At 47.7% G+C, this 24,190-nt stretch overlaps 3 protein-coding genes across 4 annotated transcripts; 2 read left to right on the top strand and 1 right to left on the bottom strand.

Annotated features, from left to right (window-relative positions):
• The first annotated feature begins 2,945 nt into the window (after positions 1-2,945).
• LOC101932147 (RING finger protein 112-like) lies at positions 2,946-9,828 on the top strand. 2 transcript variants are annotated; one of them, XM_065562893.1, is made up of 5 exons: positions 2,946-3,277; positions 6,128-6,214; positions 6,334-6,457; positions 7,041-7,171; positions 7,392-9,828. In XM_065562893.1, exons 1-5 carry the CDS (start codon positions 3,239-3,241, stop codon positions 7,551-7,553), a joined length of 543 nt encoding a protein of 180 aa, XP_065418965.1. In that variant the 5' UTR covers positions 2,946-3,238; the 3' UTR covers positions 7,554-9,828. The 2 variants fall into 2 exon arrangements, with proteins under 2 accessions (XP_065418965.1, XP_065418961.1); XM_065562889.1 differs by lacking the exon at positions 2,946-3,277 and adding an exon at positions 5,693-5,797.
• Positions 9,829-10,099: 271 nt separating this feature from the next.
• SMDT1 (single-pass membrane protein with aspartate rich tail 1) lies at positions 10,100-14,157 on the top strand. Its single transcript, XM_005313746.4, has 3 exons — positions 10,100-10,361; positions 12,384-12,523; positions 13,855-14,157. Exons 1-2 carry the CDS (start codon positions 10,206-10,208, stop codon positions 12,519-12,521), a joined length of 294 nt encoding a protein of 97 aa, XP_005313803.1. The 5' UTR covers positions 10,100-10,205; the 3' UTR covers positions 12,522-12,523; positions 13,855-14,157.
• A 3,344-nt stretch (positions 14,158-17,501) lies between these two features.
• NDUFA6 (NADH:ubiquinone oxidoreductase subunit A6) lies at positions 17,502-24,177 on the bottom strand. The gene is made up of 3 exons (XM_005313748.5): positions 24,039-24,177; positions 21,151-21,266; positions 17,502-17,701 (listed from the first exon to the last, which is right to left on the bottom strand). Exons 1-3 carry the CDS (start codon positions 24,175-24,177, stop codon positions 17,570-17,572), a joined length of 387 nt encoding a protein of 128 aa, XP_005313805.1. The 3' UTR covers positions 17,502-17,569.
• Positions 24,178-24,190: the final 13 nt, after the last annotated feature.

The following is a 24,190-nucleotide window of genomic DNA, read 5'->3' as shown; positions in this document are numbered from 1 at the left end:
CCAGTATCCTGACCTGGCTGACTCTCCACTCCTGTCATGTGAGTGTGGACTCTGGCTCTGACCAGTAGGTCTGGCTGCACTTGACCCAGCCATGACATTGACTTTGGTACAATTTCTCCATTGCCCCTTTCTGATCTCCAGCAAGATACAACAGTCCCTTGGCTCCGAAAGTCCCAGTTGCCCGCTATTCAAGGGCTGAGGGGGAGTGCTTGTATCGCCCCACCCCAGCTGCTTTTCCTAGGGGAATCTTCCCTAGAGCAGAGGAGAAATCTGCTCTTTTCTTAGGATCAGTCCCACCCTGGCCTCAGCTCGGCTACTTTGTTTACCTGGGGTCAGGCACCACTTTTGAAGCCCTTAGCGTGGAGGTGGAGGTGGGAGCAGAGGCTGAAGCTCCAACAGTTTCCACCAAAGAACACCCCCCTGTCTTTCTATGGTCCGGCTAGGGCTCCCCATCCATCCTGGAGCTGAACACCAGATGGGAGCTGATAGATCGTCCTTGGTGGGCCATGTTCTTGTGTGTGATGAGAGGGCCAGGAGCAGATGCACCACGCCTGGCCAGGACCGGGCTAAACAGCCTGTAATGCTAGGTGAGTCAAACCAGGGCCACAATACAGACACCCTGGGCATCCATGGGGACTGAATCTGGGCCCTTCACTACCAAGAGCACAACTGGTTCCAACTTGAGTCATGACGCTGGTGACCCCTGCCAGCCCCTCTGAGGTGGGTCAGTATTATCCCTGTTCGCTGGGGCCTAGGGATAGAAAGCAACTGGCTGCGAGGTCACACACGATGTCCCTGACAGAGGCAGGAAGGAAGCATGGGACTGATACCAGTCCAGCTCCAACCGCTAGACTCCACCCACTTCCAAAGTCCGAGAACCCAGGAGCCCTGACTCTGACACTAGGCCTTAAATGACAAGACCAACCTCCCTCCCACTCAGGAAGCCATAGAAGGGACCATCTGCTGAGCTCCCCTTGGCAATGCTGCTGTCAGAGACCATTGCTAGTGGGTGCCAAGTGCCTGAGCAGGGAACTGCTTGAGAGCCTCCTAGAGACTCGCAGGTGTTTGACTGTGACCCTCAGGGAGCTGTGGCAAGAGACTCTCCGGCTCTAACAAAGGGTTTCTGTTCTCCTAGACAGTCAGCCAGTGAGGCCAGTTTGCAGAATGTGGAAGAGCCCTTTGGCGAGGCATTGGAAGATTCACCATGAAGGTGGCAGCAGCGGCAGTGCCTGGGGTCCCTATAGGCCAAGCCTCAACTCCTGCCAATCCAGGCTAATCTCCCCTGCTTTCAGCAGCGCTTGGCTTCAGCTGCTGGGCCTGTGAGCCTAGACCAGGGGTCTCAAACCCGGCTGAGGACTAGTTCATTGGCCCGAGGGCCGCATCACTGACACCCCCCCCCCTCGCTGCCCACAGTCCTGCCCCCAGAGGAGTGTGGCAGGGGCTCAGGGCGGGGAGAGGGAGAGGTGAGGTAGGGGGTCGGGGTGCAGTAGGGGGCTCTGGGCAGGGGGTTGGGGTACAGGGTGCAGGAGGGAGTGTGGTATGTGGCAGAGGGTTGGGGTTCAGACAGGGGGCTCAGGGCAGGGGGTGGGGGATGCAGAAGGGGGCTCAGGAGAGGAAGTTGGGGTGCAGGAAGGATGTAGGATGTGGCAGGAGGTTAGGGCAGGGAGTTGGGGTGCAGCAGGGGGTTGAGGTGCAGGCAGGGGGCTCAGGGCAGGGAGTTGGAGGGGTGAGGTAGGGGGTTGGGGTGCAGTAGGGGGCTCTAGGCAGGGGGTTGGGGTGCAGGGGGCAGGAGGGAGTGCAAGGTGTGGCAGAGGGTTGGGGTGCAGGCAGGGGGCTCATGTCAGGGGGTTGGGGTGCAGGATGGCATTGGCCTGTGGCCTGGAGCCGCTTACCTAGAGAAATAGCCCCGCAGGCCGCGTGTTGGAGACCCCTGGCCTAGACAGAGCACTCAGGTATTTCCATCAGCCTGCTCAATGGCAAATACAGCCACCCAAAGAAGTGAAGAAGAATGGAAGTGAAAGAGTAAAGCTGGACCATCCGCTGAGCTGCTGCACTCAAGTGAGCAGAGCCGGGGAGAGAAGAGGGAGAACTCGAAGGTGGCTGGCAGCAGTAGGGAGGAGAAGCAGTTTGGGAGCCAGGAGAGGAGAAATAAATAGTTAATGACAAATGCTGCCGGCTTTCTCTTGTGTGGTGAAGGGTTGAAAAGGGGTCTCTTTACTATCAGGCTAAACTTTAAAATAGCTGTGTATGGGGGCGGGTGGGGGGGGGGTCTATAAAGGTAAGAGGTCACTCTAGGGGCTTGAAGTCCCAGATTCTGGGACTATTGCAACTCCCTCAGGTGGTAGCAGTAGTGAGCGCTTGTCCTCCTTTTCTGGACTAGCCACCAGATAAAGGACACGATACATGTGGCCAAGGAAAGAGAGAGGCAGTGTTGCCTGTTAACATGGCTCTTGTGGGGGAGCACGGCAGGTTACTTTGGACTAGGTAGGAGCCACATGTCTCCAAACCTGCACCTCCCGAGGCTCCAGAGACTTCGCTCCCGATCCCAGAGCGTCCTCAGAGTCCTACAGCGCCAGATGGAATCTGGCCTCTCCCCCCACCTCAGCAGTCCAGAAAAAGTTATTTGTAGACATGTTCTGTGTCCTCTCCCGCCACACTCCTCTGTTGGCGACTAATGCAGTCACAGAGTCCAGGCTCGGATATTAGGAAACACTATTTTACTAGGAGGGTGGTGAAGCACTGGAATGGGTTCCCTAGGGAGGTGGTGGAATCTTCCATCTGTAGTGAGTCGGTGTGGCGCCCCTCCTGCCCAGAAGAGGGAGCCCACGTGCAGGCACCAGAGTGGGTGGGACCACCACCGCCTGTCCCCGCCCCCCGGAAGTCAAGGGGCGGGACAGGAAGTATAAAGGCCGGCCGCCAGAGCTCAGTTGGCGGCCAGCCACTGTAGGGAGCAGACGTGTGGCCGGGAGCTCCCGGCCAGGAGACCGTCGAAGACCGAGGCCTGGACCCTAGCTGGCCTGAGCTACCCTGGGCCCGCTACGAGGAGGAGCCGCCGGAGCCCGTTCACGCCCGCCACTGGGAGAATCCCTGGGAACCGCACCCCCCTAACCCTGAGGGTGAGACTGGACCCGAACCCCTTCGCCCCTGCTGCTATCCAGAGGAGCCGCCTGAGGACCATTGGCCGGACTTCCCGGCAGAGCTACCGGACTTGCCGCCGAGCCCGGGCAGAGAGGAGCCCATGCAGATGGACTGGCCCGATCCCGGCGCGACGAACGAGGTAGGCTTTGAGGGGGATCATGGAAGCAGCCCGGGGGTAGCCGACCCCGGTCCGGCTGTAACCGAGTGTGAGCCTATGTCAGTGTGTTGCGGTCTGGATACCCCACTGACCAGCAGCGGCAGCAACTGCTGTTAGGGCCCCGGGCTGGAACGCAGTGGAGTGGGTGGGCCTGCGTTCCCCCCTGCCACCCTCCACACGGGTGGCAGGCTTCCCCCTCACCCAACGCTCGGCTACAGAAAGCCTGGGCGTGCCTTACCTGAACTGTTTATCCGCTCAGCCCCTGCAAACAAGGGCCTGAGCCTAACTGTGTTTGCCCCGCCCTGATCCAGGGCCTGGGCTTTGAACTGTTTATCCGCTCAGCCCCTGCAAACAAGGGCCTGAGCCTAACTGTGTTTGCCCCGCCCTGATCCAGGGCCTGGGCTTTGAACTATCTGCCCGCTCAGCCCCTGCCACAAGGGTCTGAGCCTAACTGTGTTTGCCCCGCCCTGATCCAGGGCCTGGGCTCTGAACTATTTGCTCGCTCAGCCCCCGCTAACAAGGGTCTGAGCCTAACTGTGTTTGCCCCGCCCTGATCCAGGGCCTGGGCTTTGAACTATCTGCCCGCTCAGCCCCTGCCACAAGGGTCTGAGCCTAACTGTGTTTGCCCCGCCCTGATCCAGGGCCTGGGCTCTGAACGATTTGCTCGCTCAGCCCCCGCTAACAAGGGTCTGAGCCTAACTGTGTTTGCCCCGCCCTGATCCAGGGCCTGGGCTTTGAACTGCTTGCTCGCTCAGCCCCCTGCAGTCAAGGGCCTGAGCTTTAACTGTGGTTGCTCCGACTCTGCATCAAAGAGCCGGAGTTTCGGGACTAACTGACTGCTTGTTCCCACAGTAGTGAGTCGGTGTGGCTCCCCTCCTGCCCGGAAGGGTCGAGCCCCGGCTAGGACCTACTACACCATCCTTAGAGGTTTTTAAGGTTAGGCCTGACAAAGCCCTGGCTGGGATGATTTAGTTGGGGATTGGTCCTGCTTTGAGCAGGGGGTTGGACTAAATGACCTCCTGAGGTCTCTTCCAACCCTGATATTCTATGATGTCTCTGTCCCTCTTTTATACTCTCTTTCAGTTGCTAGAAAGATCGTTGCTGTGTCATGGGGGTCAGGCAAGCCCATGGGTCAGGCAGTACCCCACTGACTAAGTGCCCTCTCCAAGGAGGCTCTCAGAGAGTGGATTCTTCCTGATGGGCCATCAACACCTTTCTGGCCCTCCTTTGTTTCTACTGTAAAGCTGGCTGTGGGTGTCTCCCAACCTCACAACATATTTCAGAAATGCACAGAGAGCATAACTTCCCATACAATGACAGCACATCCAATCCAACAGGTTATTAATGTTCAACAGATCCAGACATTTTACATACCACCTCACAAGGCATGCATAATACAAAACATCTCCTAATCCTATCACAGTGGTGAATACTGTGTGCTACTGAGAGATACAGGGTTCCAGAGTGTCAGTGTATCATGGCCAATGGCAGTAAAAGCCCAAAGGAGATGCTCTCCTGGAACAACCTTTGGTGACAGCAAGGTCCCCACTGAGAACTTCAGTGCGACTCTGCAGCTGTTACCCACCTGTCCCACGCCAGCATCAGCTGCAACTCAGTGCTTTTTGAGTGGCTTCATGCTGGCTGCATGCCTAGACAGCAGATAAAATCTGCTAAATCTTTTTTTTCCCAGAAAGAGCCATTCCCATGTTTTCTGATTTTTCATTACTACTTTTCTGGCTTTGATGATTGGACTTCTGCATTCAGTTATTGCTTTTCTGATATTGATTACTGGTTTTCTGTCTTTCACTTTGGGGTACAGTATTTTGACTTTGTTATCTGGTTTTCTGACTTGCATTGCTGGTTTTGACTCTTTGACTACTGGTTTTCTTATTTCAAATACTTTTTTTATTGTTGGCTTTCAGACGTTAATTCCCGATAACTTGCTTTGATTACTGTTTTTCTGACTTTGATAAATGCTGGTTTTCTATTTTTGACCATTGGTTTTCTGGCATTAATTATTAGTGTGTTGATTTTGTTAAGTGATTGTGTGATTTATTTCACTGCTTTTCTGGTTTCAATCATTGGTTTTCTGATTACAATGACTAGTTTTCTTCTGTTCATTATTTCTTTTTGGTCTCCAATTGTTGGCTTGATGAGTTTGATTTTTGGCTTTCTGTGTCTTCTGTGACTGCTTTTCGAGAACCAACTATTGGGTTTTCTGAATTCAGTTATTGCTTTTATATCTTTGATTACTGGTGTTGAGTTATTGTTTTGTTTTCTCTCTTCAATGATCAGTTTCCACTGAATGTTGTCTGGGATCCCTTTAGTTTCAGTGGCATTTATTTTGAATTGCCAATCTTGATTGGTCACATGTGCAGGGATGGTTTGTTCAAGATGGAAAAATGTTGCCCTCTCTCTCCCTCTCTCTCTCTTTCTGCATCTCAGATGTTCATTCAGGTTGCGAAGGAGGTTGGAGGGACCTGCAATCTGGCCCCAATCCAGGTGGGTCCTTGTTTCCCATCACCCCCCATATGTGGATATAATGCTTGTTCCACCCCCCGCCAGTCCTGTTATCCCACCTGATTCTTACTATTCCTATTTACTGTCTCTATTGCCAGAGCACCTCAGAGCCCCCGTCCTAGACCCAGGCCCCATTGTGCCAGATGCTGGACAAACCCCAAAGAAACAGCCAGTCCATTGTTCTCCCTGCACGCCCACGTCATGCCCAGGGTCTCAGTGTCCGTTGCTGGGTTGGACAACAGCCTCCAGCTCTGGTCTCCTCTCTGTGCCCCCAGCCCCAGTGTGACCCTTCTCCTGTGCTCTCTGTTGCAGCGCCTGGACCTGTTGCTGCGAGATTGGCAGCTCTCTGGAGCCTACGGCGCAGACGCGGGGCAGGAGTATCTTGGAGAAATCACACAGGTAATGATCAGATACCACGTGTGTTCATGGAAACAGCAAACTTTGGGGCGGAGCTGAACGTTTCCACAGCGGGTCTGATTCCCTGCTGACGACCACAAATGTTGCTTTGACTCCCGCAGGACCTGGAGGTCTCTGCTGAGCAGCCCCTGGTGTTGGAAGCCCTGAGGGCGAGCGGCACCCGGTGCTACCTATTGCCCCACCCTGGCACTCAGTTCACCCGGAGCAGGGCAGGGACGCCAGATGGTAAGAGACCCTCCTCTTCTCCCCTCTCACCCTCTGCTCTGCTCCCCCAGTCCCCACCCCCTCCTGCACTGCCCCTACCCTCTTCCCTGCCCCCATCCCCACCCTCTCTCCTCTGCTGCCCCTTTCTTCCCCTCTTGCGCTTCCCCCACCCCAAAATCCCAGTGCCCAGCTCACCCCCCTTGACTTAGAATTGACTCTACTGCCCACTGCACAGGGGCAGTTGCTGGGTCACAGCATCTGTGTGGGAGGGGAGAGGGATATGGGGGAGGGGGGGGTCACTGCTGGGGTCCTGGTCTGCTAGTGGAATGCTGCTGGTGTCCCCCTTTTGGGTCTTCATGGGTCCCCTGGCACCACCCAGTGGAGACTGCTGTCTCCCCACTGCAGCCTCTACTTGCCCCCTCATGTTATGCCTCTCCCCCATTTTCCCCCAGGCAGTGGGGTGGGGGGCGTTAAGCAGCTGTTGTCCAGAGATGGAATCTCATTTCCTGTGGCACAAACTAGCCCACCCAATCGCATTTAATGTGTGTCCTACCCTGGACACCTGGATCCCTCCCGGATGCCCGGGTCCTTTTCCCCTCTGCAGACATAGACGAGGATTTCCGGCAGTGCCTGTGTGAGTATATCACCAGTGTGGTGCACTCAGCAGGGACACACGTCCGGACGGACCGAGCCGGGCAGGTGCTGACGGGGGCTCAGCTGGCTGCCAGGATCAAGGTGGGAGAGTGGGGGCTGTTAATGAGGGGGGCTGGATGGGAGACAGCAAAATGGGCCGCAAGGCGGGGACAGGGATTCAATACGGGGTGCCATTCTGCAGGGAGCAGGGCAGGGTGCTCAGTAGGGGGCGCTGGGCTGCAGGGAGCGGGAAGGGGCTCAGCGGGGGGAAAGGGGCTGAGCTGTACCTGATCCCAGTTCCCCCGGGCGTTATTCCCTGCAGGGCGTCTCCCGATATTGGAAGACCCAACGCTACGACTTCTCCTCACCCATGAAGGCACCAGGTCACCCCTCCCTCCGCCTCTCTTTCCAGCCTGGATTTGGGGTGGGGGCTGGTTCTATTGACCCCAACCCCAGTCCTCCTGACGTTGGCCAATCACACTAGCCGAGAAGGGGGCACCACAACAGCTCCACCAAATGTCCTGATCGAGGACTCCTAGCACCCAAGAGATAAGGGGACCTGCACGAAGCCCTGCCAGAGAACCAGCCCCTCCACTGGGGTGGCAGCAACGTGGTCATGGCGGTGGGGTTGAGGTGCTGCCCTCTGGCTCTATTGAAATGTGGTGGGTGTAACAATGCTGTTCTGGCGGAACCCAACTGCGAGTGCCAACTCAGGACAAATTGCTCAAATAGGGCAGTTATAGCCCAAGGCTGGGGTTTTTCCACCTCTAAGGCAAACCAGCCAGACTAAGAGGACTTCGGTCTCACCCCACTGGCTAAATGCAAGTCTCACAAGCAATCTCCTTAGACACTCCAGTTTCCCAGTATCACCACCAATACCACTCCTTTAGAACGGTCAGGTTTATTTTTAAATCCTTCCCTCCTCTTGAACGGGGGAGAATGGTGATTAGTTTTCCCTAGGGTTTTACACCCTTCTCGAGCCCTGTTTTGGGTATGGGCATCCGCAATCTCTGCTGCCCGTAGGACTGACTCAGGGTCCCTGTCTCACACCGCTGCTCTCACATTGTCAGGCACAATGTCTAAGAACTGTTCCAAAGTTATTAAATCCAGCAGTTTTTCAAAACTCCCATGCGCCTTGGCTCCCATAACCCACCTTTTAACAAAACCCATCAGCTTATGAGCACATTCCACAAAAGTACAATCATTAGACATTTTAAACTCTCTAAACTTAACTCTGTAAGATTCAGGAGTAACCTTGAACCGCCTTAACACAGAATCCTTAAACCGCTCATAATCTAAGGCTTCTTGTTCCCCCAAATCATTGAATACCGCCCTGGTTTTTCCAGTCAGTCTGGTCAGCAGGACAGGCATTCGCTGACCCTCGGGGATCTGGTACAGATTGCAGAGGCGTTCAAAGGTAGACAAAAACTTCTCTATATCCTCAGTATCGCTGTAAATGGGACACATCCTTTCCCAGTTTTTCTCATGGCGGGGGGGAAGTGGAGTACCAGGTGGGGATGACTTTCTCCGCTCTTCCATTACTTGGAGCTGAAGTCTGGCCGTCTCCTGCTCAGCAGCGAGCAGCTCTAGACGCCCCTTACGAGCTCTCTTCTCTCTCATCAGCCTCCTTCTCTAATTCTGCTATTTTTTGCTTCTCCAGCAATCGAAGATTTGCTAGCTTCTGTTCATGCTCAAATTGCATTTTACTTGTCACCCTTTGCATCCTAATCTTTTCTGCATCTTCTGTAGCCTCAGGTAAGGGCTGTGCTCTTGCCCCCTGATCACTGGCTATTAACAGCCAGTCCCTGCATACTTTGCTGAGTTACAAGGTGTATCTACCTTCTCTCAATGGGTCAATTGTATAGCTGATGGTCCTTAATGGGCCATCAAGCAGGCTAGGCAGAGCTAGCACCAGTTTGTCTGGGATGTCACCCAGCAGCATAGCATAAGTTTGAAACACAGACAGTGTAGAGCCAATACTCACAACTTCAACTACAGAATTGATACACACATATAGACAGCATAATCATAACCCATAAACCATAACCTTGTCTTAGACACCCCATTTGACCCCCTTTATACAAGATCTGGGTGCCACTACAGGACCTTGGTTGCAACACTGATCTGTATGGTCCCAGATTATATCAATAACGTCACACCCCCAACGCAAAATTGATGCAGGAAGGGATGTCACAAACATCTCTGACTGCATCCCAAGAGCTCCCCATCCTTGGGTTTATCTCACTACGGCTAGTATTGGGGTTAGAAGTCATATCAGAGTATAACAGAAATGGTTTATCAAAATTGTGTTCAACAACATGATTGAACCTCTTTACAAACTCAAGGTAAAACTTGGTTAGAACAATAGTGGATTGGATCTGCTCTTGCAGCATGGTTCCTGTATGTCTCATGTGACCTTGCCAAGAGCTAAAGAAAACAGCTACTTTTTTTTTTAGTCTGATTTGTGTCCATTTATTCTTTTGCATAGAGACTGTCTGGTTTGGCCAATATACATGGCAGAGGGGCATTGCTGGCAGACGATGGGTCAGGTTAACCTGTCAGTTAAGTTTAGTCTCTAGAAAGCATGTTACATCTATTATGCTATATATTTTATATGTAACTACCACGTGACTTTTGGATATTTGATAATCTCATTCCTGTTGTTACTATACTTACAGCTGAGCGCTGTGATATTAAGCAAGGCGCTGCCCTGGAGTTAAATCATGCAGGCTGATGTGTACACGGTTCCCCTGGGGAGAGCAGAGTTGGTATTTGAGGTTCAGGGGGTAAGGAGCAGGACACTGCAGGGCACAGTCACGCCTGGCGTAGCCCCGGGGACAGCGCTTGGGTGACTAACAGGCGGGGGAGGTCAGGGAGTGGACACCCGCTGGGAAGGTGACTCACAGGCCCGAGCACCCTCTGCCCCGTCACGCCCAGAGCTGGGTTCATGTAGCACGGCAAGCCCTGCCCTGCCCTCACTCTCCTCCGCATGCGCACTGGAGCCAGCCGCTTTACCCCGACACCCCCACCCCTTCCCAATCATCGCGAGATTTGAGGAAGCGGCGGCGCCCCGGGGACAGCTCGGGCGCGTCGCTATAGCAGCGTGGGCCGGGGCAGGGCGGCCGAAGGCAGGAAGATGGCAGGTCTGGCGGGACGCTTGTTAGCGGCAGCGGCCGGTTCCCGGGACCGGATGGGACCCGGCGGGCTCCGGGGCGGCCCCGCGGTGACCATTGTGCCTTCGCGGAGCGAGACCGTCACTCGCAGCGGCGCCATTTTACCCAAACCGCCCAAAGTGAGTGAGGGGCGAAGGGCGCGGTCCGGCTGGGGAAACAACCAATCGCAGATCGCGGTCAGTTGCCGGCTGGTGTTAATGACAGGAGCGTTGGCCAATCAGGGCACTAGCCATTTCCTTGATGGGCGGGATTAAAGTTGAGGGTCCGGCCCAATGGGAATGGCTCTGTGGGGGCGCTTGGAATGCGGACGCGTCCCCTGGTGGCGGCACCGCTGCAAGGGGGCGAGGGGGGACAGGCCCAGCGCTGCCCGCTCGCAGGATGGGTGGGATGGGGAGGAGGGAGTGGAACAGCCACAGCACTCAGCCGGGAAGCTAGGGTGGCTAGACAGCAAGTGTGAAAAATCGGGACAGGAGGTTGGGGGTAATAGGAGCCTATATAAGGACTGTCCCTAAAAATCAGGACTGTCCCTATAAAATCGGGACATCTGGTCACCCTACTGGAAGAGAGGGGCGCTGGGTCCGAGTGAGGGGGGTGGCACGGTGGCAGGACACTGGGGGTTGAAATCATTGCCCTGGCCTGTGACAGGTGCCTCATTTGGGGTCACAGTGCTCTCGGCTTCAGGCCTCCTGTGCGAAAGACTTTGCTGAGGCATAGACGGGCCTGGAAGATGCAGCGCGATGAAGGCTATATGGGAGTTGTGTGACGGGAGGGGCTGATGGTTAGTTAACATGCTGGGTTGTTAAAACCAGTGTGTTCGAAACAGTGACATTTCAAGAGGGCTGCATGGGACGGGGGAAACCAGTGTGTCCAACTGCCCAGTGACATTCACGTTATAATAGATTAGAATTAAGTCCTATCAGCTCAGGCTGTGGTCTTGTCAGCAATCATAAACTGAACAGGATGGGTGGGGCCTGGGATCAGTACTTGCCTGGGACAAGTCATAATATGGTAATGCTGGAAATGGTATTGGCGATCACAGAGGTGGCCATCATTCCCCTGAGTTATTAGAGAACCAACTGTCCAGCATGGTATTGGGACACTGTATTATTTGAGGTGCAGTTTTTCAGGTATGCTACAAAATAAAAACGCTGGTCACTCATGGTTATTAAGAAATCCAGTGACACTTTTTGCAAGAGTAAGATTCTTAAACCCACTAGTCAAATTCTGGGTCAAGTAGTTAATCAGCCTTCCTAAAACCTCCCTTAGAGTTTATAGTGCAGAAGTTCTTTTTCACTTTCCTTCCTTGACACAAACAGAACTGCCTTTTTCCAGGTGCATTACAGTGGTAGCTGAGGGTTCCCAGTGTATTTAATCCATAAAAACACCTGAGGATGCTGCAGGATGAAGGGTGCTATAGAAGAATAAAGTTGCTTCATAACAAAGAGTTCAGTGGATGAATAGACAGGATTTCACCATTCTGTTTAATAGTATTCAATGTTCTGCCTAACTTTTAAATTACTATTGATTGCGTTTAATACCACCATTTCCTTAGGGAGACTGTTCTACCTAGTAAAGTCCCTTCTGTTCAATAAAATATGTCTTGTTGGAGGACCTTGTTACAATGTGGTTTAGTCTTGCTGTGGAAATAGGTTTGGAGGCATGTTATATACATGTTTCCAAAGGGTACTACAGCTTTACAAAGTCCAATAGCACAATTTGGGAATATAGGTAAAATACAGAATGATGTCACATGTGCTACAAGACTGTGCTGTAAGTGTTTGGGAACAGAATTGCTGTAGCTGGATATCTTAATATAGAAGATATTTACATTGTAGAGGAAACATAGATGTTTTAGTCCTATTACTCCTAATTATATCCCTTTATCACCCAGAAGAATTCTTCTGGTTCCTTACGCACTTAATTTTTTGTTCATTCTAATCTTTAATCAGGTTTGTATCTTTTCTCTAAATTCCCTCTAGGTTATTAATATCTTTATGAATGCTCAAAACAGAACACAGTATTCTAGATGTGGTCTCAGAAGTTTAAAGTTCCCTCTTTGCTCTATTAGATTAATGCACATCAGTTGATCCAAAATAGAACTTGCTGATAGAGATTAATTTGTTTTGACTGAACATGTACAGATGCCCTTTGGCCTCCTACGAGTATTTACCGTTGTGATCCCTTTCCTCTACATCGGGACTCAGATCAGTAAGAATTTTGCAGCCTTGCTCGAGGAACATGATATCTTTGTCCCAGAAGATGATGATGATGATGATTAAAGGTATGACATGAGTGCCACTAACAGTTCAATTACTTGTATTACCTGTTTGGCATGGGAGAGGGAGGGGATTATGTAATTGGGTGATGCAGACTGCTACTGCTTTGGAAAATTGCTGCACATTCAGTACTGGTGCTTGATCTCATAAAAACCTGCAGATGTACTACCTCTGTCTGTGATCTTATATATATGCTGGATCCGGATCAGATCGTATCAGTATTTGAATGAGACCTAGTCTAAAGAATACATAAATGCTGTAGGTGACTCTTGCTTTTGAGCTAGTACTAAACTGGTAATGTGTTCAAAGTCTTGTCATTTGGGTCAGATATAAAACAAACTGGCTATTTGTAATGACTACAGAATTTGATGGTTCGTATTGTTATTCGTATTACCATAGCACAGTAGTGCCCAAACGTTTCCTCTTGTGCTCCCTCTTACCTGTAATGGAATGTGTCCGTGCCCTTCTGGTTGGGAGCAGGGCTGGGGGCCAGAGCCATGGCTGGGGACGGGGCTGGGTGGTGTTTCCTCCCCAGGTTGGCCCAGGCCCCGCTGCACCCCCCCAGATGTTCATCCATGCCCCCCTAGGGGGCATGCCCCACAGTTTGGGGACCATTGCCATAGCACATTGCAAGCTACCCCTAGGGGTAGCTTAGGGTGTCCTAAGCTAATTTCAATTTTATTACCTACTTAAAAAATCCCCTATTAATTCAGAGGATGACTTGTATTCCATACCAAAGCTTGCATTCTCACGTGGTGACTGGTCCTTACCTATGTAGTCTTAAGAGCAGTCAGATCCTTCAGGCTGAAGACTTATATAAATTATGATGGTTTATAATAATGAAGATTAAACTTTGATTGCTCCCAGTCTTGTATTATTTCAACTCTCTCTTTATCTACTCTACATCAAATATTACTTAATGAGGACAAGGCAAGTGGCATAAGATGAAATGGGGTAATATATTTTATGTGGAGTGCATGTGTTTCCTTTAGAGGTTCAGCAGCATAAACATTCTATAATTTTTCCATATCAGTTTAGTGAATACATGTCCTTTGTTAATCCTCTTTTCCATGGTCCCCTGGCCATATTTTCCTCTGAAAAGTTCGCAGTTACTGTCAAATTGGTGCATTCCCTATTTTCAGCCATACAATTGTGGCTGAAAATAGGGAATAGCTTAAATGTGTGTAGTTATCGGCACAGGAAGCTTGTTTCACATGACTCTGCTTATGGGCTTTGCCCTTGTTAATTATGGACTGGAATCAGTATTGTCTAGCTGAAGAATAGCGTGGGGCTGTTCCATAGTGCTGGCTTAACATTTCTTTTTACCTCTTTTCAGGATTGTAATGGAACAGAAAGGAGAAAGCCATAGACAAAGAACTGGTTCTGACATCACTGTCTCCTCATGCCCCCTCCCTCATTTTAAAGAGGAAAGGAGGCGCAGTTGGACCTCCCTCTGTACCAGTGAATGTTCTCTTCATGTCTATATGGCAGTTGGGAAGGGGTGTATATACAGTAGGTCCAGCAACCCTTGCCTGCTGTACCTTTCACCTCCTGAGGCCACTTGGGGTTCTGTAATAATGAGCCTGCACCATATAAATGATTAGATTATGAATAAAGAATGGCAGACTGAACCATGTAAGGGTTTGTTGTTTGTTTTAATACTTATCAGCTAAGTTCCTGTTAATTAGCATTGATGCTTCAGGCTTTATATGTTCTTACTTCTTTTTGGCTAAGGTTCTGTCACTTCTTTTGCTCTACTGGAAGTATATAAAAGAAAAATAGAAAAATAATTCATTTTGGACTATGCAAAGCCATGCAGGTGGACTCACCTGCTTTGAAAGGCAATCACTGCAAAATGACACTGGATCTAGGGTTACTATAAAGCTCCCATGCAACCTGCTATAGCATTAAGTACTATTAACGTCACCTCACACTAAGGATAAACTGCAACTTTAAGATTGCAGAGTTAAAATTAAGAAGTCAGCTAATGCAGAGTATAAAACTAAATACCAAATGTCAGCTACACAATGTATGTTTTGTGGCATTTCATAAACAAGGAAGTAGTCAGCTAGACACTTTATCAGAAATTACTCCATATCTGCACTGGGGTTGAGTGAACATACTATCAGAAACCTAGTGTGTCTTATATTCTGACTTTGTGCTAACCTTAATGCTATACATTTAGTTTCCTGGACTTTTTGTTTTTAAAAGGTATGTACTGTTGCAGTTAAATTGACCCATGTAGACACTGAAGGTTTTACCTTTGCTGCTTGTGTGTGGTTGGAGTATTTCCTGCCAGGTTTGGCTAACAAAACAATAGCTTATTTATATTTCAAATATCCCAGAATGTATTGGGTGTCACAGTTATGTGGTAAGGTGGTTGCAGGAAAGCATCTCTTCTGTTTAATGAGTTTTATTCTTTTTCTCAAGAAGCCATCCCTCGATGCTAGAAATCTCCCCTTGTATCACATCCTCTGTTTCTCTTTTAATTCATGAAAAGGCTCTGCTGAGGCCTCACTTATCTGGAAATCTTAAAATTCCTTGTTTCCTTTTAATCCTGATATAGGCACAAAGACAACATTAATCTCATTTGCCTTCTGGCTGTGGACAAGTACCCATATTCATTCTTTCAGATCTGTCAACAGTCTGATACCCTGAACAGGAACATTTTAAGAAGCCTGCAGGCCCCATCATGTTAATTGTTTGTTACCTTGTTCTGCAGAGCTGGATTTAATAATCTATTGCTTTCTGACTTCTAGGTCAGAGTATTTCAGCATGCTTGATTTTGTGCTGTACTCAGAGTCCTGGAAGTCTATAGGTGATACAAAGTGCATCTACTTAGGTCCTAGCAGACACAAACATACCAGTCCAACAGCTGCAATGGCTTACTATTTTCTATTGGTGGACTTGATGCCTTTGCAATAGGACCTATAAAGGGTTTTTACTACTCAAGAGACCGCTTTCTCTTCTTGTGATCTACCAAAGTTAGCTAAGACAGTTCAGCTAGTAATTCTTGATTTAAACATAAAGGTGCTGGTAGTAGATTGTGTTTAGAGTGAGAGACTTGGCCTCTGCTATGCACTTTCCTAGGTGCTCCTCCACAGCCCGAGTTTGACCTTTTAGTAACAATGCTGACCACCCATCTCTCTTCAGGGACTTGCCTATTGGGGTGGGAAAGTAGCAGTAGCATTGGTTGTTTATAAGATTCTCTTTTTAAAGGGGAGCAGATTTGTATGTTAAATGTTTATAATTTTAATATTTAATTTCCCCAGAAGCACCAGTCCCTCTGCCTGTGAGGCTGAGCAGAGAATGTCAAAGGGAGAAGACAGCTGTTAGTTCAGAGACAGGATAAGTGATGTGAAGAAAGTGGGGGTAGAGAAAGTTGCATAACCCAGATTCTGCTACTCCACAGTGCAAGAGTGCTTGTGTAACCAGGTAAGGTGCAGGTGCTTTCCTGAAGGCTATCCTGCTTTTGGGTAGTGACCCCAATTCACATATCCAGGGCTGTAAGCTATGCAGAAGCTTGCACACCCAAGTTTCTCTACACCCTCCCACTGCCTTCTGCTTGCCTTGTAGAACCACTGATAAGACAACCTCCACCCCAAGCAGACAGACTTCTGCATGAAATGGGGAGCCACAACTCTACAAGGGCAGAGGAAAAGTAATCACTGGTGGCAGAAGACCCCTTCTATCACATACATAAGAAGGTGCCACTATCTTTAATATCTCAAGAATATATCCACTGAAAATATTAATTGTAAAGCTATTTTAATTCTAGTATTACAAAGAGCACTAACCCATTTCAAGTTTTAGCTGACAGTAAGTTTAGGATGTTTTTAAAATAATTTACATGCTACTGAAAAATCTTTCCTTGATGCATGGCCAATGATGAGGCTTATTTCACTTTTCCCCCAACAAAAACAGACTCTGGCTGTACCATAGAGAGAGCTAGTTACACTTTGCCACAGACAGCACTCAGTCATAAGGTATCTGTCCCATGCTAGAATCTTCAATGGTCCTTAAAGTCTCAGACCAGTATTCAAAAAGGGTTCCTCTTGCCCTGATCTTAGTTGGAATGTAGACAGGACTACAGACAGGGACTTGGAGCGGAGCACGGCGCTGAAGCAGGGGGCAGCGGAGCTGCAGGTTTTTGCCTGGAGCTGGAGCACAGCTCCAAAGCCCTGACTACAGACAAAGCATGTGACAAGGGTTAGCCCACATAATGCTTGGGCAAGTATTAACACATGAAGATATTAGGATTTGGCTTCAGAGTGCTGACTAAATATTAATTTAATTCTATGCCACCACAGCATTCACTCATAGCTGCAAATAGACTAGCTCAGGCACTGAAGTGTTTGAGAAATTCCCCACAAGAGTAACAGATAGTTATGTTAGCTGCTGACGTTCGAGCTCTCAACAAGTTTGATACCAGCTTTAATAGGTTGTAGTCAATTGCATAGGCAAGTGTACAATAAGTGTTGCCGGGAAAAAAGCAAGCAGACCAAGGCGGAGAGTTTGGGTTTGTTTTTTTAAGATAGACTTGACTCAAGTAGCATATCCAGAATTACCAGCTAGGTAAAGTTAGCACATTTTTAGTTATGCTTGGACATACTAACTGATCAACAGCTGCCTCCAATACAGTAGCCCTGGGCCCCACTATAGAATTTCAGTACTGGCCAGTTCCATACAGTTCTCCAACTCCTTCTGAGGTGGCTTGTACTTAATATCCTATGCCCATAACAAGGACAGTCTTACTTCACTAGATGTTTAATCGATTGAAGTTTCCCCAACCTACTTTAGCTCAGTGTATACTTGACGGTTACTTTCTCATGCTACAAGATATTCCAGAGCAAGCACAATATTTTAAAAAGGGGACAGGAACAGAAGATAGGATCCTTGCTGCGCACAACCCATTGTATCAGTACAATGGCATACACAGTGTTGAGATGGATACTTCCCTCATGAAGAATTTCAAGACTGCTCTCCACTAAACAGAGCTTTATTTGCAGTAAGACAGTGAAATACAGAATTAGTTTTTCAGTCAGTTTGTCTCAAGGGTCATGGCCCACATAGAACTTGGACAGAAAGTCCTTGGGTCGTGGGATTTCTGTCTCGTGGAAAAACCTCATGATGTGTGTCCGCTGCTTCCATACACGAGTAGTTTCCTGTAGTTCCATTTTCCCCTGCATTTATACAAAACAAGAGCCAGGGTTCATAGATCAATTCCCAGTTAGGAGACCTTAGGTAGCTTAAGCAGATGAGAACAGAATGCATAGTTGTCACCCTTACAGTCTTTTAAGTCTGTCCCACTAACAAGTATACTCAGCATTACCCTCCCCAGCTTCACATCACTGATTTCCCCTGCACCACTACCCCTAAACACACAGAGCAAGTGACCCAGATCTCTGGTTCTCTCCTCATGACCTGCACTCCTAGCTACCCACCTGCTTTTCAAACATCCACTCCTCTACAGCCTGGCAGCAGGTGTCAAGCTGCACAGGAGAGAAAGGCCAAGCCTCTTCTCCATAGAGGTATCATGGCTTGCCCCATTTCCTCTGCCAGAAACCCATCCCTGGCCTAGCACCCCCTTCCAGACATGTAACAAGGCTCCAAGCACCTTTATTTTAGAATCCCTGTTCAATACCCAGATTCACCAGTGAGATTGCTTAGCTTTGTGTGTAAATACTCTATTGACACCAGGAAAATAAAACATTTGTTTAAACGTATGAAACTTAAATCTGGGTCTAAAATGTCAATCATAAATCCCCAAACCAGAAGGACCGTTGTGATCATTAATCCGCCCTCCTTTAAATGGGTTATTACATGGTGTTACTACAGGGCAGAGGTAAGGTTGTTTGGGTGCCCAAACTGTGCATTTCCCTACTGTAACACAATTGGTCTCTTTTAAGTAAAACTTTAATTCTGGATTTCTGGGTTTATAAGGCTTGGTTTGGGGATAACTGAAAAATCCATCTAATTTTTTTGCCCTTAAAGTTACTGATACGCACTCTTGACAAACATTGTCTGTCTTGGTACTTATATAGCACTAGAAGTGAGCATGCAGCTCACAGTTTGAAGGAATCTCTTGGTAAAGCAATGCTACTGCAGAGTTCAGTTAGTCTTGCTTTGGCCACTTGTTCTGAAATGCTAAGGGTGATGTTTGTGTGTTTTGGTAATTTTATTCTTCCTTGGACAGACAGGTCTAGAGCCCAAAATACATATCTGGCAAGCTTATCTAGGAAATCTTGACGCAGCTATGCCACCCACTTAAAAATCAAAAACCATCCTTTACAGCAGAAGTATTTCTGTAATGTCCAATGCCTCTGACTGATTGAAAAAACCCACAATAAGATGGAAGTATGGGAAATGGAAAGATTACGGTTGATGGAGAATTAGCCATTTGTGACCCCATCACCTTTTATAAGCACATATACAGGAATCCTTAAACACAACTGTTTCATCTGATGGACAATTCCTGTTTGCAAATGCAGAACAAGAGAAGTCTGATTAACTAAACTCCTCCTCTCTGGTGTTATGAGTAGAACTGTCAAAAATTAATCACACTGTTAAACAATACTAGAATACCCTGTATTTAAATATTTGTGGATGTTTTCTACATTTTCAAATATTGATTTCAATTACAACACAGAATACGAAGTGTGCAGTGTTCACTTTAGATTTATTTTTGATTACAAATATTTGAACTTTAAAAAAGAAATAGTATTTTTCAATTCACCTACTACAAGTACTGTAGTGCGATCTCTTCATCATGAAAGTGCAACTTACAAGTGTAGAATTATGTACAATAAAAACCTGCATTCAAAAATAAAACGATTAAAACTTTAGAGCCTGCAAGTCCTTGTTCAGCCAATTGCTCAGACAAACAAGTTTGTTTACATTTGTAGAAGATAATGCTGCCCACTTCTTGTTTACAGTGTCACCTGAAAGTGAGAACAGGCGTTTGCATGGCACTGTTGTAGCCAGCGCCGCAAGATATTTACATGCCAGATGCACTAAAGATTCATATGTCTCTTCATGCTTCAACCACTGTTCCAGAGGACATGCTGATGACAGGTTCTGCTCAATAACGATCCAAATCCGTGCAGACCGACGCATGTTCATTTTCATCATCTGAATCAGATGCCACCAGCAGAGGGTTGATTTTATTTTTTGGTGGTTCGGGTTTTGTAGTTTCCACATCAGAGTGTTGCTCTTTTAAGACTTCTGAAAGCATGCTCCATGGCCTCATCCCTCTCAGATTTTGGAAGTCACTTCAGATTCTTAAATTTTGGGTCGAGTGCTGTAGCTATCTTTAGAAATTTCACATTGATATCTTTGCATTTTGTCAAATTTGCAGTGAAAGTGTTCTTAAAACGAACAACATGTGCTGGGTCATCATCCAAGATTGCTATAAACATGAAATATATGGCAGAATGCAGGTGAAACAGAGCAGGAGACATACAATTCTCCCCCAAGGAGTTCAGTCACTAATTTAATTAACATACTTTTATTTTTTTATTTTTTTTTTTATTTTTAAAACGAGCATCATCAGCATGGAAGCATGTCCTCTGGAACAATGGCCAGAGCATGAAGAGGCATATAAATCTTTAGCACATCTGGCATGTAAATATCTTGTGACGCCAGCTACAACAATGCCACGCGAATGCCTGTTCTCACTTTCAGGTGACATTGTAATTAAGAAGTGGGTAGCATTATCTCCTGCAAATGTAAAAAGAAACTTGTTTCTCTTGGTGATTGGTTGAACAAGAAGTAGGACTGAGTGGACGTGTAGACTCTAAAGTTTTAGTGTTTTGAGTACAGTTATGTAACAAAAAACCCTTCGTTCGTAAGTTGCACTTTCATGATAAAGCAATTGCACCACAGTACTTGTATGAGGTGAATTGAAAAATACTATTTTATCATTTTTACAGTGCAAATATTTGTAATAAAAATATAAAGTGAGCACTGTACACTTTGTATTCTGTGTTGTAATTGACATAGATATATCTGAAAATGAAGAAAAACATCCACAAATATTTAATAAATTTCAACGGGTAGTCTATTATTTAACAGTGTGATTAATTGCAATGAATTTTTTTTTAAAACCGTGATTAATTTTTTTGAGTTAATCGTGTGAATTAACTATGATTAATCGACAGCCCTAGTTATGCATCTTTTATAAAGACCAACCTGCTTTATAAGAACAAGGAGGTCTTTTCTCCTCTAGTATCTATGACTGAAATAGATATCCTAACTATAAAAGCAGCAAAGAGTCCTGTGGCACCTTATAGACTAACAGATCTATAGGAGCATGAGCTTTCGTGAGTGAATACCCACTTCTTCGGATGCATGTGAAGAAGTGGGTATTCACCCACGAAAACTCATGCTCCTATACATCTGTTAGTCTATAAGGTGCCACAGGACTCTTTGCTGCTTTTACAGATCCAGATTAACATGGCTACCCCTTTGATACTTGATATCCTAACTATATTACCCTGATCTTAATGGGCTCCAATATCTCTGCTTGTTCTATAGAACTTTGATAAGCAAAGAGTCACCCTCTCCCATTACTATTTATACATGCTAATCACACCACTTTGTGGATTTGAGAAAGTAAGTATGTTTGTTTTACCTTTATAACTAGCATGTCAATCACTCTGGGGTCTGAGACATGGGCATTCCTCATGAACATCTCCCGCACCTTATCACGCCCCTGTTTCACTGAGATGTCCAACTGGTATAGATGTACTAGACAAAGAGCAGAGAATATTCACAGGAGTCATCACCAATGCGCTAAAGTTTTCCACCACAGAATGTCTCAATTTTGTATGTATGGAACACTGCAAATTAAAATTTGTTTTATTTCTAAGCTAGAAATTATTCCTCAGCTAGAAGTTATTCAAAATTGTAATCAGAAATTGATCAGCCTAGTTTTGTAGACTTAGGCAATTATAATACACATCCTTACTTTGCAGAGTTTATTGAACGCGCTTCACCCGCTATTTGGCTAAGAGATCAAAGTTAGAAGAGAAGACATATGCAGTATTTTTTTTTCTCCTTTCTAGGCCCCTTCCAGCCATTGGGAATGAATGAATGAAGAAATAAATAAAATCAAGATGACTTACAGCATCAAATGAGTGGCAGAAGATACAGTTACATATAGTCTCAATCATTCTGGTCCCCAGCTGATGGGATATATTATATCATACCAGAGAGGGTAGGGGTAACAGACAGTAAGGCTTATGATTTTCCACTGAATATCCAATATTGTTCACTGAAGGAGACAGGATACCAGACAAGATGTCCCTACCGGTCTATACAGTAGAGAAATTATTAAATTGGAGAAGATGGGGATTAATATGAGAACTGAAAGGTGGATAAGGAACTGGTTAAAGGGAAGACTATAGCAGGTCATACTGAAAGGTGACCTGTCAGACTAGAGGGAGGTTACTAGTGGAGTTCCTCAAGGACTGGTCTTCGGACCAATCTTATTTAACATTTTTATTAATGACCTTGTCACAAAAAGGGGGAGTACGCTAATAAAGTTTGCAGATGATACAAAGTTGTGAGGTATTGCCAATATGGAGTAGGACTGGAATATCATAGAAGATCTGGATGACCTTTAAAAGTGGAGTAATATAGAAATGGGATGAAATTTAATAGTGCAAAGTCATGCGTTTAGGGACTAACAACAAGTTTTGGGGATTTAACAGCTGGAAATGACAGAGGAGGAGAACGACCTGGGTGTACTGTTCGCTCACAGGGTGACTATGAGCCACCAATGTCATGCGGTCATGAAAAGAGCCCATGCAGTCCTAGGATGCATCAGGCGAGGTATTTCTAGTAGAGACAGGGAAGTGTTAGTACCCATTATATAAAGCACAGGGTGAGACCTCATCTGGAATACTGTGTGCAATTCTAATCTCCCATGTTTAAGAAAGATGAATTTAAACTGGAACAGGTGCAGAGAAGTGCTAATTGGATGATCAGAGGAATGGAAAACCTACCTTATGAGAGGAGATTCAAAGAGCTTGTCTTGTTTAGCCTAACTAAAAGAAGGCTGAGGGGCGATATGACTGCTTTCTATAAATAGATCAGAGGGATAAATAACTCTTCTCCCGCCTTGGTATTTAAGTTAAGCGCCAATGTGGACACAAGAACAAATTGATAGATACTGGCCATTAACAAGTTTAGGCTTGAAATTAGGCAAAGGTTTCTAGCCATCAGAGCAGTGAAGTTTTGGAACAGGCTTCCAAGGGGAGTGGGGGCAAACACACCTAACTAGTTTCAAGACTGAGCTTAATAAGTTTATGGAGGGGATGGTATGATGAGACTGCTTACAATAGCACATAGCTAGCAGCAAATATCTCCAACAGCCAGTGATGGGACACTAGATGGGGAGGGCTCAGAGTTAGTATAGAAAATTCTTCCCTAGCTGTCTAGCTGGTGGGTCTTGCCCACATGGTCAGGGTCAACCTGATTGTCACGTTTGGGTTTGGGAAGAAATTCTCCCCCAGGTCAGATGTCAGAGACCCTGGGGTTTTCTGCCTCTCTCTGCAGCCTGGGACACAGATCACTTGGAGGTTTAAACTAGTGAAAATGATGAATTCTCTGTAACTTGAAGTCTTTAAATCATGATTTGAGGACTTCAGTAACTCAGCCACAGGTTAGGGGTCTATTACAGGAGTGGATGAGTGAGGTTCTGTGGCCTGCAACATGCAGAAGATCAGACTAGAGTCTGATCATGAGGGTCCCTCCTGACTTTAAAGTCTACCAGCCATTCACATTAAGTCAAAGAAGTCCAAGGTCCTCTGGACAGGATAGGAGTAGCTAATTAAAGGGGGGGGGGGGGAAGGTATACTTTGTAACCTGTGCCAATGGTACATGCACCTTGTTGGATACTCTCCCTGCTGCTGAATGGGGAAGGCAGCCCACACAACAGAGGTATTTAGTGTCCAGAGCCATCAGGATTCAGTGGAAGAGGAAGTGTGTAAGAATAAATAACCTCTTTAGCACCACCACCACCCCCATTTGAATGTTAAAGTACTTCACAAAGAAGAGGGGCCATCACTGTCCCAGTTTTACAAATGGGGAAAGGGAGGCAGAGTGACATGGCCAAGGTCACACAGCAGGCCACTGGCAGAGCCAGCAACAGAGCCCAGGTGGCCTGAGTGGGCCCCAACCCAGCACCCAAGACGCTGCAAGGCTCAGTAGTAAAAAGATAACAGCGCAGAACCGCGGGGAGTCCTGCCCAGCGCGGGGTTTCCAAGGGCGGGAGGGGAGAGATGGGCAGAGCCCCCACTCCCCGCACCGGAGCCCCAAGGTCAGCCCCGCCCCGCCGCTTGGCAGGAGAGCGGAGAAGCCCGAGGCGGCCCCGAGCCGCTATCACCAGGAAGGGAGCCGGGGCCTCCCCCGCAGCCCCGCCCTGCAGCCCCGCAGCCCGGCGGAAGCCCAGGAGCCCGCACGGTCCCGTAACGAAACCGCCGCCGGCTCCGACCTTGCGCAGGGCGCCGTCCTCACCGGCATTGGGCACCTCCCGGTACCAGGCGCGGTACAGCTCCCGCACCCGCCGCTTCGCCTCGCCCAGATCCCGGCTGAAGATCGGCTTCACCGCCGCGCCCGCCGCCTTGGCCACCTTCCCCGCCCCGGCCGCCGCCATCTTGCCGTAGGAG

This window comes from Chrysemys picta, chromosome 1, assembly GCF_011386835.1.
Source record: "Chrysemys picta bellii isolate R12L10 chromosome 1, ASM1138683v2, whole genome shotgun sequence".
Taxonomy (NCBI): domain Eukaryota; kingdom Metazoa; phylum Chordata; order Testudines; family Emydidae; genus Chrysemys; species Chrysemys picta.
The sequence above is the reverse complement of the archived record's forward strand: the minus strand, read 5'-3'. Positions and strand labels throughout refer to the sequence as shown.

Coding starts and splice junctions, on each gene's coding strand:
- SMDT1 (XM_005313746.4), top strand. CDS start 10,206: ATGGCAGGTCTGGCGGGACGCTTGTTAGCGGCAGCGGCCGGTTCCCGG. Junction 10,362..12,383: donor TTTTACCCAAACCGCCCAAA/GTGAGTGAGGGG, acceptor GAACATGTACAG/ATGCCCTTTGGCCTCCTACG.
- NDUFA6 (XM_005313748.5), bottom strand. CDS start 24,177: ATGGCGGCGGCCGGGGCGGGGAAGGTGGCCAAGGCGGCGGGCGCGGCG. Junction 21,267..24,038: donor CCGGGAGGTGCCCAATGCCG/GTGAGGACGGCG, acceptor CTCTTTGTCTAG/TACATCTATACCAGTTGGAC. Junction 17,702..21,150: donor TTGACATGCTAGTTATAAAG/GTAAAACAAACA, acceptor GTATAAATGCAG/GGGAAAATGGAACTACAGGA.
- LOC101932147 (XM_065562889.1), top strand. CDS start 5,741: ATGTTCATTCAGGTTGCGAAGGAGGTTGGAGGGACCTGCAATCTGGCC. Junction 5,798..6,127: donor GCAATCTGGCCCCAATCCAG/GTGGGTCCTTGT, acceptor TCTCTGTTGCAG/CGCCTGGACCTGTTGCTGCG. Junction 6,458..7,040: donor CAGGGCAGGGACGCCAGATG/GTAAGAGACCCT, acceptor TCCCCTCTGCAG/ACATAGACGAGGATTTCCGG.